The sequence below is a fragment of the Aotus nancymaae genome, unplaced genomic scaffold (genome assembly GCF_030222135.1).
Source record: "Aotus nancymaae isolate 86718 unplaced genomic scaffold, 86718_ANA_hifiasm-v0.15.2.pri h1tg000014l, whole genome shotgun sequence".
Taxonomy (NCBI): domain Eukaryota; kingdom Metazoa; phylum Chordata; class Mammalia; order Primates; family Aotidae; genus Aotus; species Aotus nancymaae.
Genome location: NW_026988425.1, coordinates 47369944 through 47383633, shown reverse-complemented (window position 1 = coordinate 47383633; position 13690 = coordinate 47369944). Strand labels below are relative to the sequence as shown.

At 37.6% G+C, this 13690-nt stretch overlaps 1 protein-coding gene across 2 annotated transcripts in view; it reads right to left on the bottom strand.

Moving 5' to 3' along the window:
- The window catches only part of ITGA2 (integrin subunit alpha 2), a 109410-nt gene that overhangs the window by 18611 nt on the left and 77109 nt on the right, over positions 1–13690 (bottom strand). For both annotated transcript variants that reach the window (XM_064375968.1, XM_064375969.1), the window contains 10 exons: positions 12835–13038; positions 11984–12120; positions 11004–11143; positions 8073–8224; positions 6328–6438; positions 4694–4776; positions 4135–4276; positions 2938–3030; positions 2274–2350; positions 2107–2190 (listed from right to left, as the gene is read on the bottom strand). In XM_064375968.1, coding sequence (XP_064232038.1) covers positions 2107–2190; positions 2274–2350; positions 2938–3030; positions 4135–4276; positions 4694–4776; positions 6328–6438; positions 8073–8224; positions 11004–11143; positions 11984–12120; positions 12835–13038 — 1223 coding nt within the window. The remainder of the gene's footprint in view (positions 1–2106; positions 2191–2273; positions 2351–2937; positions 3031–4134; positions 4277–4693; positions 4777–6327; positions 6439–8072; positions 8225–11003; positions 11144–11983; positions 12121–12834; positions 13039–13690) is intronic.

The window sequence follows — 13690 nt, the reverse complement described above, 5'->3', positions numbered from 1 at the left end:
AAAAAAAATGTGCATGTGTGTGTGCATATGTGTGTGTGTGTTATATGCATATATCTTGGTAGATAAGCAACCCTGTATCCAGAAGATATTCTGAAAACAGTCTTGTTAGTCTCCTATGGGGAGTGGCACTAGGGAAGGTGAGGAGGGATGACCTCACTTCTCACTGTATATCTTTCTCTAATGTTTGGGTTTTCTAGATAGTAGGACTAGGAGCCCTTTTAGCTTTTGTTCTTTATAATTCTCTATGTTAATTTTTTTGAGGATATGAAATATTTTAGAGAACATTAGAATACATTTGAATTTGAGTTGCCATTACAAAAATACATGCCTAAGATGATAATTAGTAAAAAAGTCTCATTTCAATCTTATATTTATTTCATGCTTAAATATCTTGGAAAATATTGGCCATTGTAGGAGAATAGAATGATAAAAAGGTTGTACTCACAAAAATATTTAGAAGAAAGGATCAATATATGAAGGAAAAAAATTCAAATAATGTGGGAACATCAATTTGGGCTGGTTACATTTGTTTCCAATTTCTTATTTTAGCAAGTGGGGATCCTTTGAAGTTCGCAGTTACTGATGAATTTTTCAGAGATGTATTATTTGGACTGTATTTTGCTTCTGCTTGTGCTGTTTGCAACTCACTTGATACAGAAGCATTCTTTTCATCTTTGCTCATGTGTCTCAAGCTCTAGACATGATGACATATTTTCCTTTTCGTTTTTGCTCAGAGAGCTATCGGATATCTACAAATTCGATGCTCTTAGGGCTGAGGTGATGTGGTAGAATCTAGACAAACCTGCTGTCACTAGATTTCTTGGGAAAATGCCGCAGTATTCGGGAGTCATTGATCTGTGCTGGGAAGTTGTCCTAGTGCTTCACCAGGTAGAGAACTCTGGTTCCCAGGCTTGGAGGAGGGCATCACCTGTGACCAGCACACCTGCACATCTGTGCTCCAGTTTGTCTGTGCCATGAACTCACCTTACTTCTAAGTGTGAGTTAAAGTGATATCAACCTATTAGTACCTGTGAAATTTGTGTGTTACTCACTTCCCAAGACACCTGTCCCTCTGAACAATTAAAGACAGCTGGTCTCAACCAGTAACATTTACACCACTGCTCTCAGGTTTGCTTGCTTTGGGCAGGTAAAAACAGGGAACAAAGTATTTCTTTATGGATGACCTTCTTTGGAAAAAACCTTATTTCCTTCTGGCTGGAAGAAAAGCCTAATCTGATATGTTAGGCATTTTCCACTCAGAAACTAGACTTGATCTAGTTTCAATATTTGAATATTCAACCTGTGACTAGATTCAATATTTATTGTGGGCCCACCATGTGCAAAACATTGTGCTTGGGGCTTCAATGTCCAGGAATGGGACTACTGCTTGAGATCTCATATACAGTGGGAAGTAAGCAGTGAGAAGAACGTGCAGGCAACACTCAGGACCTTTGAGAGTTCTGTTTCAACGTTTTGGGAATGTTTGCAGCTACTCAGAGGGCCTGTGATATGTGGCTACAGGGAGTGTACAGGGAGTGTACACTGTGGAGTGTGCCTGTGATATGTGGCTACAGGGATCTTTCTTTGCCTTTTTGGGGTGCTCTCATTAGATTAATAAACATAATGACTCACTCAAGGTTTTCCTAGGGACCAATATGTCTGTGGACTTCTGTTTTAGTTGATAAGAATTTTAATTCAAATTCTTCAGTTAAGAATGAGCATACAGGCCAGGCATGGTGGCTCACGCCTGTAATCCAGCACTTTGGGAAGCTGAGGTGGATGGATCACAGGTCAGGAGTTCGAGACCAGCCTGGTCAACATGGTGAAACTCCATCTCTAGTAAAAGTATAAAAATTAGCCAGGCGTGGTGGCGCATGCCTGCAGTCCCAGTTACTCAGGAGGCTGAGGCAGGAGAATCACTTGAACCTGGAGGTGGAGGTTGAAGTGAGCTGACTGCACCACTGCACTCCAGTCTGAGCGACAGAGTGAGACACCGGCTTAAAAAAAAGAATGAGCATACTCAGAAGACTTCTTTAGCCATGAGCCAAAAGTCTTCTAATCTAGAGTAGGTGTCAGTGGTAACAGGCTACTCACTGCTTCACTTACCTTGTTAAGTGAATTTCAGCATCATACAGGAGAGGAATTTTGAGGTTGACTAAATTATCAGCCTTGTTTTCTTCTTGGCTTTCACTATTGAAAGAAACATTAGGAAATTAGTTAAAGAGAAATATAAAGCTATCCATCATTCCATTCATGACTTCATCATGTTTTACCTTAAGGCTTGGAAACTGAGAGATGCCTGATTCTGAAGGTTTTGAAGATTGAAGTCGAAGTTAATAGTAAAAGTCACCTATACACAAAATTAAAATTTGTCAGTCTATCATGCTTCATACTCAGGGGCCAACATGAAAAAAAAAATGTTTCCTATAAAAGTTTCCCAAAAATTTGATTCTGAATTTTATATACCTTAGGATTTCAAATTTGTAGAAAATCTTTATTGATTTGTCCACCTTGTTTTACTATGCCTCACAATAGAATTAGATAAGCTTGATTTTCAAGTGACACATATAAGTTATCCAGGTGTATATCATACCTGTCTGAATCTGGAAGGGTCGAGCTGATGTGAAACTTGTTACCAGGGGTAAATAAATGATCTCTGTGACTCTGTGTATAGTGCTTTGATCAATGCTACTCAACATATTCAGACAAAAAGAACTTTCCATGTTGTGTGTACCTTTTGGAATGAATTACATGGAGAAAATCCATGTTTTATTAATAATTTAAAGAAAACATTCAGATACTGAAAACTTCCCCTAAGTATGCAGCCAGTTATTTTGTGATGCCTATCAAATGATGATAGCAAGATGCTACGTTGGTAAATGAACATGTGTGCTGAGGAGGGCTTGCATGGATTCGAGGATGAAATGCAAGTTGTACCTGTTGTTCTCTCTTTAAAGCAGGGTAGCCTACATCGCAAGCAACAGACTTCTGAGAGGCAGCCACCTGACACGTTACTTCTGTCCCATCAACCTGAACAAGACCAAGGAAACGGTAATGATCAGTTGCCCTGTAACATTTGTGTGTGCATGCACACAGCTGGTAAAAGAGGTGCAGTGATATTTTAGCAGTAAGGTTGGTTCATACTGAAATAGTTTATTTCGAGACCTGAAATTTTATACTGCCCAGGTGGCTAATATACTATTTTTATTGCTAACTCTAAAGATACCTAGGACATCCAACAAACCTAAGAAAAGATTAAATACTGTAGATTTTTTCCCCAGAAACAAATAATAGTTTTCCTATTTCAGATGCACAAATAGCTTTAATTCAATATTTAGAAATGTTGGCTTTAGGAATACCTTTTTCTCAATTTATTTGAAACATTTTCAAGAGAAGAAAATAAAATCATATATTAGTGTTTGTGTTTTAAATAATTTGAAGGGTCTTTTTTTGCTTTCTTCAGGTTTTTTTCCCCTTTAAAGAAGTAGTTGCCACTTGGCACAGGATGTTTAAAAACCAAGGTCAGGATAGGTTTAGAACTCTAAACCTATTAAGATCACATTAACTTTAAATTAAATGAAACCATTGTTTAATCCTTTAATCAAGTAGTTGATTTGGAAAATCCCAGCTTTTCCTTCTCTCCCGTTTTTTCTTCATTATTTGGTGGTAGCGGAGGGACCAGGGAGCACTCATGGTCAAGCGTGTTCCTGGTATAGCAATCAAGTCAATGTGATTAACTGGCTTTGCTGGCGTGCATCATCTTGGCAGCAGCAAGAAACGTAGTTGCAAAGCTCAGGCTAAGCTCTGAGATGCAAATGTCTCAGAGCAAGTGCACCGCATCTGTGCAGAATGCAGCAGCCTCATCACACTGATGGTTCAAGAAGAGTTATGCGAGTGTCTGGCTACTGCTGCCAAGTCTCAGGGTAAAGGAAAAACTGACCCAAGCTGTCAAGCAGAATCTAGATATAGAGCCAGACTATGTTCTCATGCGGTTTAACTAGCAGAAGCCACGAAGTTCAGACCGATCATGCTGAGGGTTAAGGTGCTTCTTTAAACAACTCAGAGGACATAGAGAGGACAGTGATTGATAGGGAGGAAACGTGGTGGAGGGAAGTGGAGGGTCTCATCACATACCGGCAGGGAGAATGAAGCAAAAAACAAGTTTTCTGAAAAATCAACAACAATCCCAGTGTTGTATGCGCTTTCCCTTCTGTTTTTCAGCGTTACTGAAAAGGTTAACCTTTTGTTTTGGTTGCTGACAATAAAGGGTTGTTCTCTGTTAAAAGTAAAAAGGAGCGGGGAAAAGCCATTACTGTTAAATAAAAAGGCCAGTATTTCAAAATTTCACTCATTAAAATCCGAAACTCTTTAGACTTATTTAGAGTACTGAGAAAATTGCTGCATAATAAACTCTCTTTGCATTAAAATGATACTGACAATAAGTAAATGCAATTGGATTTTGTTCTTTGTTGCTATTACATTAGAGGGAATGGAACCACTTAAATACAGATAATTTAATATTTCTTATTGTTTTACTCCTGTGTGGCTGGTAGAAATTGAAATTTAGTTTTTAAAGGTCTTTATTAGTTGTGAATGTTTCTTTTGTAGAAAAACTCCATAAACATTCATTTGAATAAAGTAATTTGTGTCTTTTATTTCTACATTTTACAACAAACTTTAAAGTAAACCTTACTGAGCAGCTGGTACTTGTCGGACGTCTAGTACTAGATCAGAAATGCAGAGTCCATCCTCACCACAGTCTTTATGAAAAGGAATCTACAAAAAAGGAAAAAAAAGATCCATGCGTTTGCTCTTGGGTTGAAAAAGCAAATTACAAAAGAATACATACGGTATTATTCTATTTACATAAAGCGCAAAACTAAATAATGTTTCAGGAATATATAAATGTTTAGCAAAATAATAAAGCATTAATAAAAACAAAATTCAGAATGATCATTTGCATAGGGGAGCTAGATGAAAGTGTCTGTGGTGGGGACAGCTATACACAGAGCTTCATATATACTGGGAATATTTCATTTTTTGAGTGGTAAGCACAAGCCATTTACTTTATTTTTATTTATTTCTTCAACAAGTATTTGTTGAACACATACAATGGGCCAGCCCTGCCTTACGGACTGGAAATACAGCAGTGAACAAGAAACACAAAAATCCCTGCTGTCATGGAACTTAAATGTTAGCGAACTTTACATATATGTAATTGTATTTCATTTAGAAAATTAAGAATTTAGTCATGAAGTCCCTGCCCATGCCTATGTCCTAAATGGTATTGCCTAGGTTTTCTTCTAGCGTTTTTATGGTGTTAGGCTTCATGTTTAAATCTTTAATCCAGCTAGAGTTAATTTTTGTACAAGGTATAAGGAAGGGATCCAGTTTCAGCTTTTTGCCTATGACTAGCCAGTTTTCCCAACGCCATTTATTAAATAGGGAATCCTTTCCCCATTGTTTGTTTTTGTCAGGTTTGTCAAAGATCAGATGGTTGTAGTTGTGTGGCATTCTTTCTGAGGCCTCTGTTCTATTCCATTTGTCTATATCTCTGTTTTGGTACCAGTATCATGCTGTTTTGATTACAGTAGCTTTGTAATATAGTTTGAAGTCAGGCAGCATGATGCCTCCAGCTTTGTTTTTTATGCTTAGGATTGTCTTGGCTATGCGGGCTCTCTTTTGGTTCCATATGAAGTTTAAGGTGGTTTTTTCCAGTTTTGTGAAGAGGGTCATAGGTAGCTTGATGGGGATAGCACTGAATCTATAAATTACTTTGGGCAGTAGGGCCATTTTCATGATATTGATTCTTTCTAACCATAAGCATGGAATGTTTTTCCATCTGTTTGTGTCCTCTCTTATTTCCTTGAGCAGTGGTTTGTAGTTCTCCTTGAAGAGGTCCTTCACATCCCTTGTTAGTTGTATTCCTAGGTATTTTATTCTCTTTGTAGAAATTGTGAATGGGAGTTCACTCATAATTTGGCTATTTGTCTATTACTGGTGTATAGGAATGCTTGCTATTTTTGCACACTGATTTTGTATCCTGAGACTTTGCTGAAGTTGCTTATCATCTTAAGGAGATTTTGGGCTGAGACAATGGGGTTTTCTAAATATACAATCATGTCATCTGCAAACAGGGACAATTTGACATCCTCTCTTTCTATTCAAATACCTTTTATTTATTTCTCTTGCCTGATGGCCCTACCCAGAACTTCCAATACTATGTTGCATTTACAGGCTGCATCCTAAGTATCCTTCAGTCACTATTGCAGTGACTGTGAAACTTTGTGGGCCAGTCTAAATCCATGAGGGGTAAGCTGCACTTACACTGAAGACCTTGGCAGTCTCAGAATAAGCTTCAAGGGCAGGGCTAGTGCCAGGGTTTTCCAGGCTGATATTCACACGCAAATCCAAAGAGTTGACAACATCAGAGGGCTCCTAAACATACACACATACAAGGAGAGAAAGAGAGTCAGTTTATTAGGGCATAGCAGCATTAAAACAAGAAAATGATTACAAATATGTTTATAATTAAGAACACAGTCAATTCTCAATCAGGTAGAATATCTTTGTTTTGAATGATCAAGATCCTTACTTCTTCTCTTCCATCCTCATTCTGCTTTTAGCCTCTCTTCTACTAAGAAATCGAAGGAGACTTGGGTTTCATAAGAATTTGAAGCAGGAATTCTTAGTTAAGCTCATCAGTTCTTGCCGAGAAAGCACTATGTCTATACAAATGAAACCCTAAAATTTGAATTTGTCTTTTGTTCAGAAGGGGTATCTTGGTATTCTTCAGTCCATTTACAGGCAGGGCTTACTCCTACCTCTTGAACCCTTCTGGGAGCCTGTCTACCATGACAGCTTTAGACTATAAGGAGATGTTTCCGGGGCTGGCTGTGGGCTTAGCAAGTAGAATGGACTTTAACTGGTATTGATATCAAATCATCAAAAAGGGTCTTTTTCTTATCTTTTCTTTTTAAAGAAAAACAGCTTGGCTGTCTTCATTCCCTCACTAGGGATCACATGTGTAATCTGATACACCATTTAGTACAGGATAGGAGAGAAGGGAAACAAGAGTTTTCTCATTTAAAGAATCTGTAAAATTGTCACCTTAACAACAAAAAAAGTCAAGGCCCTCACAAACAAGAAACCTTCAAATTGAAACATGAACTAAACAACTCAACTGATTTTAATTCATCTAATGTCAACTTTATGTTTTTCTAGTGTTTACACTTACCATTTCTTGAAGTAAGGTCTCTCTGTAGCATCTATTTACATTGGATATCTGGGGTCCTCCTTAGACCTGCATATTCCATGGGCCTTCAAATGTAGATTTATGATGGTAGGGACCCAATATACATTTCACAAAAGTTTCCCCAGCAGTTCTTTTGCACCTTAAATTCTTAGAACTGTATTCTAAGAAAGTATTTAAATAGCCTTTCAAAAAAGTGGTTTCCTGAGTAAATTACCCTTTCAAATGTCATTATGTGGTTTCCAAGGTGGAAATATTCACATCATTCATAAAGTAAATTTCTGGGTGGAAGTTTTCTCCTGAAAAGCATTTTTCTTGGGAAATTTTCAAAATCCATGTTAAATACAGTAATTATAGCATACAATTAGAACAAATAATTGTTATCTCATAATCTATACTTCATCTATGTTAACTGAAATCTAATAATAGAAACCACAATTGGAATAATTTTTCAGTAGCTGAAAAATGAATAAAATTTTTTCCCTGATAGGAAAATTTCAAAATAAAATTTATTGCCAAAGGAAAGTTCTGTTAAACATTTAAGAAAGCACTGTATCTATGATTTCTTTAAGAATCATATTTTTAGCCCTTTCATCGCAATTCCAAATGAAATTTGACGACGCTGACTTATGTAATAATAGATTGTGACCATTAAGTATTAGCATAAAGGAATTATGCTTCTTATTGATAGAATTACATAAGAAAGGCATTCATTAGAAGGGCAAGCATTTTCTAACTCATATGCTTCCATTTTAGTCTTTTACCACTCATTTGTCTTTAAAAAGAAATAAAGTGAAAAGAGATGGTCCTGAGGCCTCACCTGTATATGAATGATGTGCTCAGAGCAACTCTGTGCTTGATTTACTACCACATTCTTCTGCAGGCACCTTTCATTGTTTTCTTTAAATAACCCCCTGGAGGTTACTCTGGATGAAAATCCATCTGCATCAAGTGTGATGTTATATACAATGGCTATGAAAAAAATTATAAAGAAATGTTATTCCAAATAAGCTTATAGGAAAAAGCATCTCTGCTTTATTGTGTCTTCTTGGACAAAGTATCTCACATCAAGAAAATATGGAACTAGTCTTCATATTGGTGGCTTGTGAACCATAGCACCACGTAGCATTTGTCATTCTAGCTCTGATGTGATGTAGGTGACTGTGCATACAAAGAAATGTGATTCAGAGAAATGTGGCTGGGAGCAGTGGAAAGAAAACTGGACTTGCCGCCAGGAAACCTACTGTGATGAACTCGGGCAAATTGCTCACTCCCGCAAGCACGGGCTTCATTACTTATAACAGGGAGACACAGAATGGAAAGGAACAGTGGCTGAGTGCCTGCGATCGGACACATTCTCATATATGCCATACAAGTTTTACAATGAATCTGGAAAGTGAATTTTATTATCTTATTTTTCAAATAATAAACTAGGATAAGTAATGTAAAATAATTCACCTAAGTTCACACAGCTAGTCAGAAGAAAAAGTTGGGTATTTTGGAAGAGCTCATGTTCTTTCTGCTCCCATGCAGTTGTAAGAATGAATTGTTATTGTGAAGATTACCTGAGCTACTCTAAGGGAACATGAACGGTGCCTGGCATATTCTAGATGCTCACATGCAATGCTGAGCAAAAAGGTCTGACTCAGGCAGACTTGGTTTGAATCCTAATTCTGCAGTTTATGAGCTCTGTGACTTGGGGCAACTTACTTACCCTCTCTGAACCACCGTTTCCTAATACCAACCTATGAAAAAAAATATGTGATAATAACTGATGTCAGTAGCCAAGGTCCAAACTATCAGAATTATTGTCTTCAACTAAAGTCCACTGGCTGTATGTCCAAAATTGACAGAGAACCCCTGGTGCCGTTCACAGCATCAACCGCCTTATTTGGGGTTACTCTATCTTATTTTATTATTTTCAATATTTTAAAGGTTGTATATCCTTCACAAAACATGAATTCTACATGTTACCTTGAAAAAATTTATTATATATGTTGTACAATTTTCCTTTTTCCAGTGACTTAACAATGCCAACAAAGATAGATAAAATATTAAAGAATTAAATAAACTAAAAATAAGTAGTGAAGACGATGTAAAGGAAAAACAACGGCAGGAGGGTGAGTGCAGTTAGGACAAAGTCCACATTATAATGCTTTTCCTTTTATTTTTCAAGTAGCTTTGTAAAAATGATACATAGCTTCATAGGCTATGTTATTAATCTTAAACTGGAGTGTGCACCTGGTGCAATAAATGATAGAAACCATATGCTTTATACATTCACTTTCCACAGTTGTGAAGATGGGATTCATGTCTTACATACTATTATTGCCAAGCAATGAAGTGATAAATGAGCTCACAATCATTTCATTTGGCTTGTCTGTGTGGACCTGAAGGCATCAGGGAAAAAGATTTACAGGGAAAGATGCCCAATAGTAAGAAAGGCCAGAAAACCTCGGCAGCCAGCGGATGGGAAGGAAATTCTCTGAAAGTAGAATTTTTGAGTGTGCATCACCATAAGGGTTGAAGTATATTCAAAAAGGGAAGATACGTGAGACAGATCTATGCTTCGGGGCCAGAAGAGCTGACCAGCCAGCTATTTCTGCCAACTAATATATTTCCCTAGTTAATCTATTGGGCAGACTAGCCACAATGTTTATACAGCAGCGGTTTTTGACTTAAATATCACATGTGCTAAGTTAGATGTGCTACAAGGCAGGTCAAGTGAGATATGCTACTCAAAACTGGGTCAATGTTTGAACACCTGTATGGAAAACTTCTAAACGGATATGAAAAGTAGGACAACATGGAAAGTGTGTTAAGACGTGAACCGAATTTTGCTTTGTGTTCTCACCTAATTTGTGTCTTGGTATGAATTATGGCAAATAACCTGCTTCCATATTTTCAGCTTTAAGTTAATTTATTTGTCATTTAGTTGATTCCTGTAGGAACTACAGGTTCTGAAGTTTAAAGCCAAATTCTGATGGAAGGGGAATTAGGACCCATGAAGCGGCAATTAATGAAAGAAGGTAGCCTTGAATCAAGTGTTAAATTGCAAGCTTTGTGTTGAGCATGATGAGATCATTGGGGCAGGGGAGAGGAAAGTGAGACAGTGTGCTTAGAAAAAGCTTCCAAGAGAAGGCAGGACCCTTGCCAGGCATTGAAAGACAATTTGGCCAGCCCAAGAAAAAAGACAGCAATTCCTGTTGACACTTGGCCACAATGATTTCCTCACCTCACTTTCGCTTATATATATTAGCAAAAGGTATACATTGCTTTTCATTTTTTCTTTCATTATTTCATGCTTACTAATTCCTCAAGAACTTACTGGTCATCTAAGTACATTGATTTGAAAAATACTTGATACTTTTACTGAACCTGTCCTATATAGATCATGGCATAGCCAACATGGCATGCTCATTTAACTGGCAGTTTAGCATAATCTGTGCGTGCTGAAGGTTTTACGTAAGAGAACTGGAGGTAAGAGAAACTCAAAGGATGGAAGCATGAGGGCCCTTGGTTATGTCACAGGGGTTACAATTATCTGCAGCAGAACCTTCTAGAGATGTGGAAGGAAGAGCTAAACAAACCTTCCATGATTAATGAACCATTCTCAGGCATCTCCAATGTATGGAAGCTTAAGCCTCTGCTAACTAAAGGCCCTTATTTCTCTTGGCCTATAAACCAAAATATATTTGGGAATAAAACTCTGTAAGCCAATTTCTATACAGATGATTTCAGATCTACGCACCCACTTGATTGTTTTGCTTAGTAGGTCTGAACTTCGCACTGAAGCATAGTTTGAGAATTATCTGAGCATTCTTGTTGAACAAAGTGATTTTTTCTGGTGTGAATGAAGCTTCTATAGCTACATCAGCAATACTCTGTGACCTAAAAGACATAAACAGAAGCAGATGGATGAATGTTATTACTGAACACACATATTATATCCTTTATCATAAAGGACCCAGTACCAGCATTACTGAATTTTTCTCTCCATTCTCTATCAAAGCACTTTAGCAGTAGTTTATATTTGGAAGCTCTAAGATGAAAAACAGGGATAATTTTTTTTTTTAATTTGTGACTGCATCACCAATACAATCCATGTTTACTTTTTTTTATTAAATAAACATACACATGAGAACAGGATGGGAGTCTGCAACCTCTTGGCAAGTGACAGGTAAAATGGTCACTGCTGTGTTTTGCCAAATGGAAGCAGTAATGTTCACTCTTCTCACAAGGTAAGGGAGAGAGAAGGTGGGAAGGTGAGGGAGGCAGGACTGAAGGGTGTGGCTGTGGCTGTTTTTCTGGTGTCCAGTGGCTGACAGTGGTCCTTTGAAGGGTGGCATATGGCCATAATGATGGCAAATAGCCTAAAGTCAGAAAAAGGTTGAGGAGTCCATCTCAGGTATAGTGCTAATTTCTGACCCTAGCTCAGCCCTCTAGGTATCTGACACATGACCTCACTTGCTCCTTATGACACTCCTATGAAATTGGGAGAACAAGTATTGCCTCCATTTTATCAATTGAAAAATGAATTTCTAATGATAAGAAAATATATCTATTTTTCCCACTTGGAAAAGTACATTTTTTCCTTTACACAAACTATGATACATAATTTCCCTGTAGTCTCATAGAATGCATGTGGCATTTCTATAATACCAGTATAGACATCTGTTCTGCTTTCTTAGCAGGTAATTTTTAGTTTGTTTCTGGCTCTTCCTGACTCACCAGAGTTGAACCACTTGTCCAAAGGCACCAATGGACACATCGGTGATGGAATCCCCATTTAAATCTCCGTAGCCATCCAAGGACCTCCCAAAGTACTGGAGGTGGCTCCGAAAGGCTCCATCGGATCCCAAGATTTTCTAAAAGAGCAAGTTTGTCACAAAATTATGGTACATAACAGCTGAACCAGAAAATGGCAGCCTCTGCATTTCATTATTGTATTTTCTATATAGTCATCTTCCAGGTTGTGTTTATTCTCTACAAATTCTAAGGATTAGTTTTTCAATCATGTCTTATCATATGATCTCTGTATCACTCTTACAGCCACATTTTCATCAAGGAGAGAGCATAAATCTTTAATAAAAAAATCATAAACCAATGAAAAGATCAGTGGACTGGGAGCAAACTGATGCAAGTTCAGGCACAGGTTCTTTTCCTTCAGGTCTTACTCCAAAACCGGCCACTCAGTGAGGCCTCATTAGTCCCCCCTTCAACCACTGGATACTCCTCCATTTCTGAAATTGTATTTACTATTTTAGTTTCGTTTGCATTTAAAAACAATTATTTATTACTATCTGGAACACTTTATCTTATTTACTTTGCTTTTTTTCATTTGTCTCCTTCAAAATAATGTAAGGCACACAAAGATCAGAATTGTGTCTGCCCTGTTCTTACAGCATCCCCAGAGTCTAGAACAGTGCTTGGCACATAGTAGAGGCTCACTTAATATCTGATGAGTGAAAGAATGAAGTTACAAAATAAGAGGGACAGACTGTATGGTTTGCATGATACTTTGTATCTCTAATATGATAAGACCCACAGATATATACATCACCGTGCAGCTCATGGATTACCTGGGAATACTTCGTGCGGATAGTGCCCTGATGACCATTGTAAATGTATACAGCTCCAGAATTCTGATTTTCTAGTGGTGAACCAACAATCACATCGTTAAAGCCATCCAGGTTGATGTCTGAAAGAGCTGCAATTGCAGAACCAAATCGAGCATTTTCAATGCCCTCGGGGCCTTCAAGAAATTGGTGCTGACTCAAAATGCCCTTGCAAAGGAGGAAAAAAAGGATGAATAAAGCACACCTTACAACTTGTATAAATAAAATTCAGAGCAGCTGGGTGTGGTGGCGCATGCCTGTAATCCCAAAGACTCTAGAGGCTGAGGCAGAAGGACTAATTGAAGCCTGATATTGGAGACCTGCTTGGGCAACATAGTGAGACCCTGTCTATGCAAGACATTTTTGTAGAAAGTTAGCCAGATGTGGTGGCACACATTTGTAGTCCTAGCTCTCAGGAGGCTGAGGTGGGTGGATTGCTTGAGCCCAGGAATTTGAGGCTTCAGTGACCTATGATCACACCACTGCCCTCCAGCCTGGGTGACAGAGCGAGACCCCATCTATTAAAATATGATAAAATAAGAAAGAAAACAAGATTCAGAGCAATTGATGGCCAAACTAATTTTTTAATGTTAAAAATGGATAAAATTTTAAACCTGAAATTCAAAATTCTCTATTTATGATCAGAATTATAAATAAGAATTTCAGTAAGGTCATAAATATCTGCTCATAAACCACAGTGAAAGGAGGTAATTCTCTTTACTGTAGCTGAACAACATCCATTTTTTGTCTCATTTTCCTCTCAATAATACAATCTTCACCTATTTCCAACCTTTTGATTTAAATGTTTAAATCATTTAAA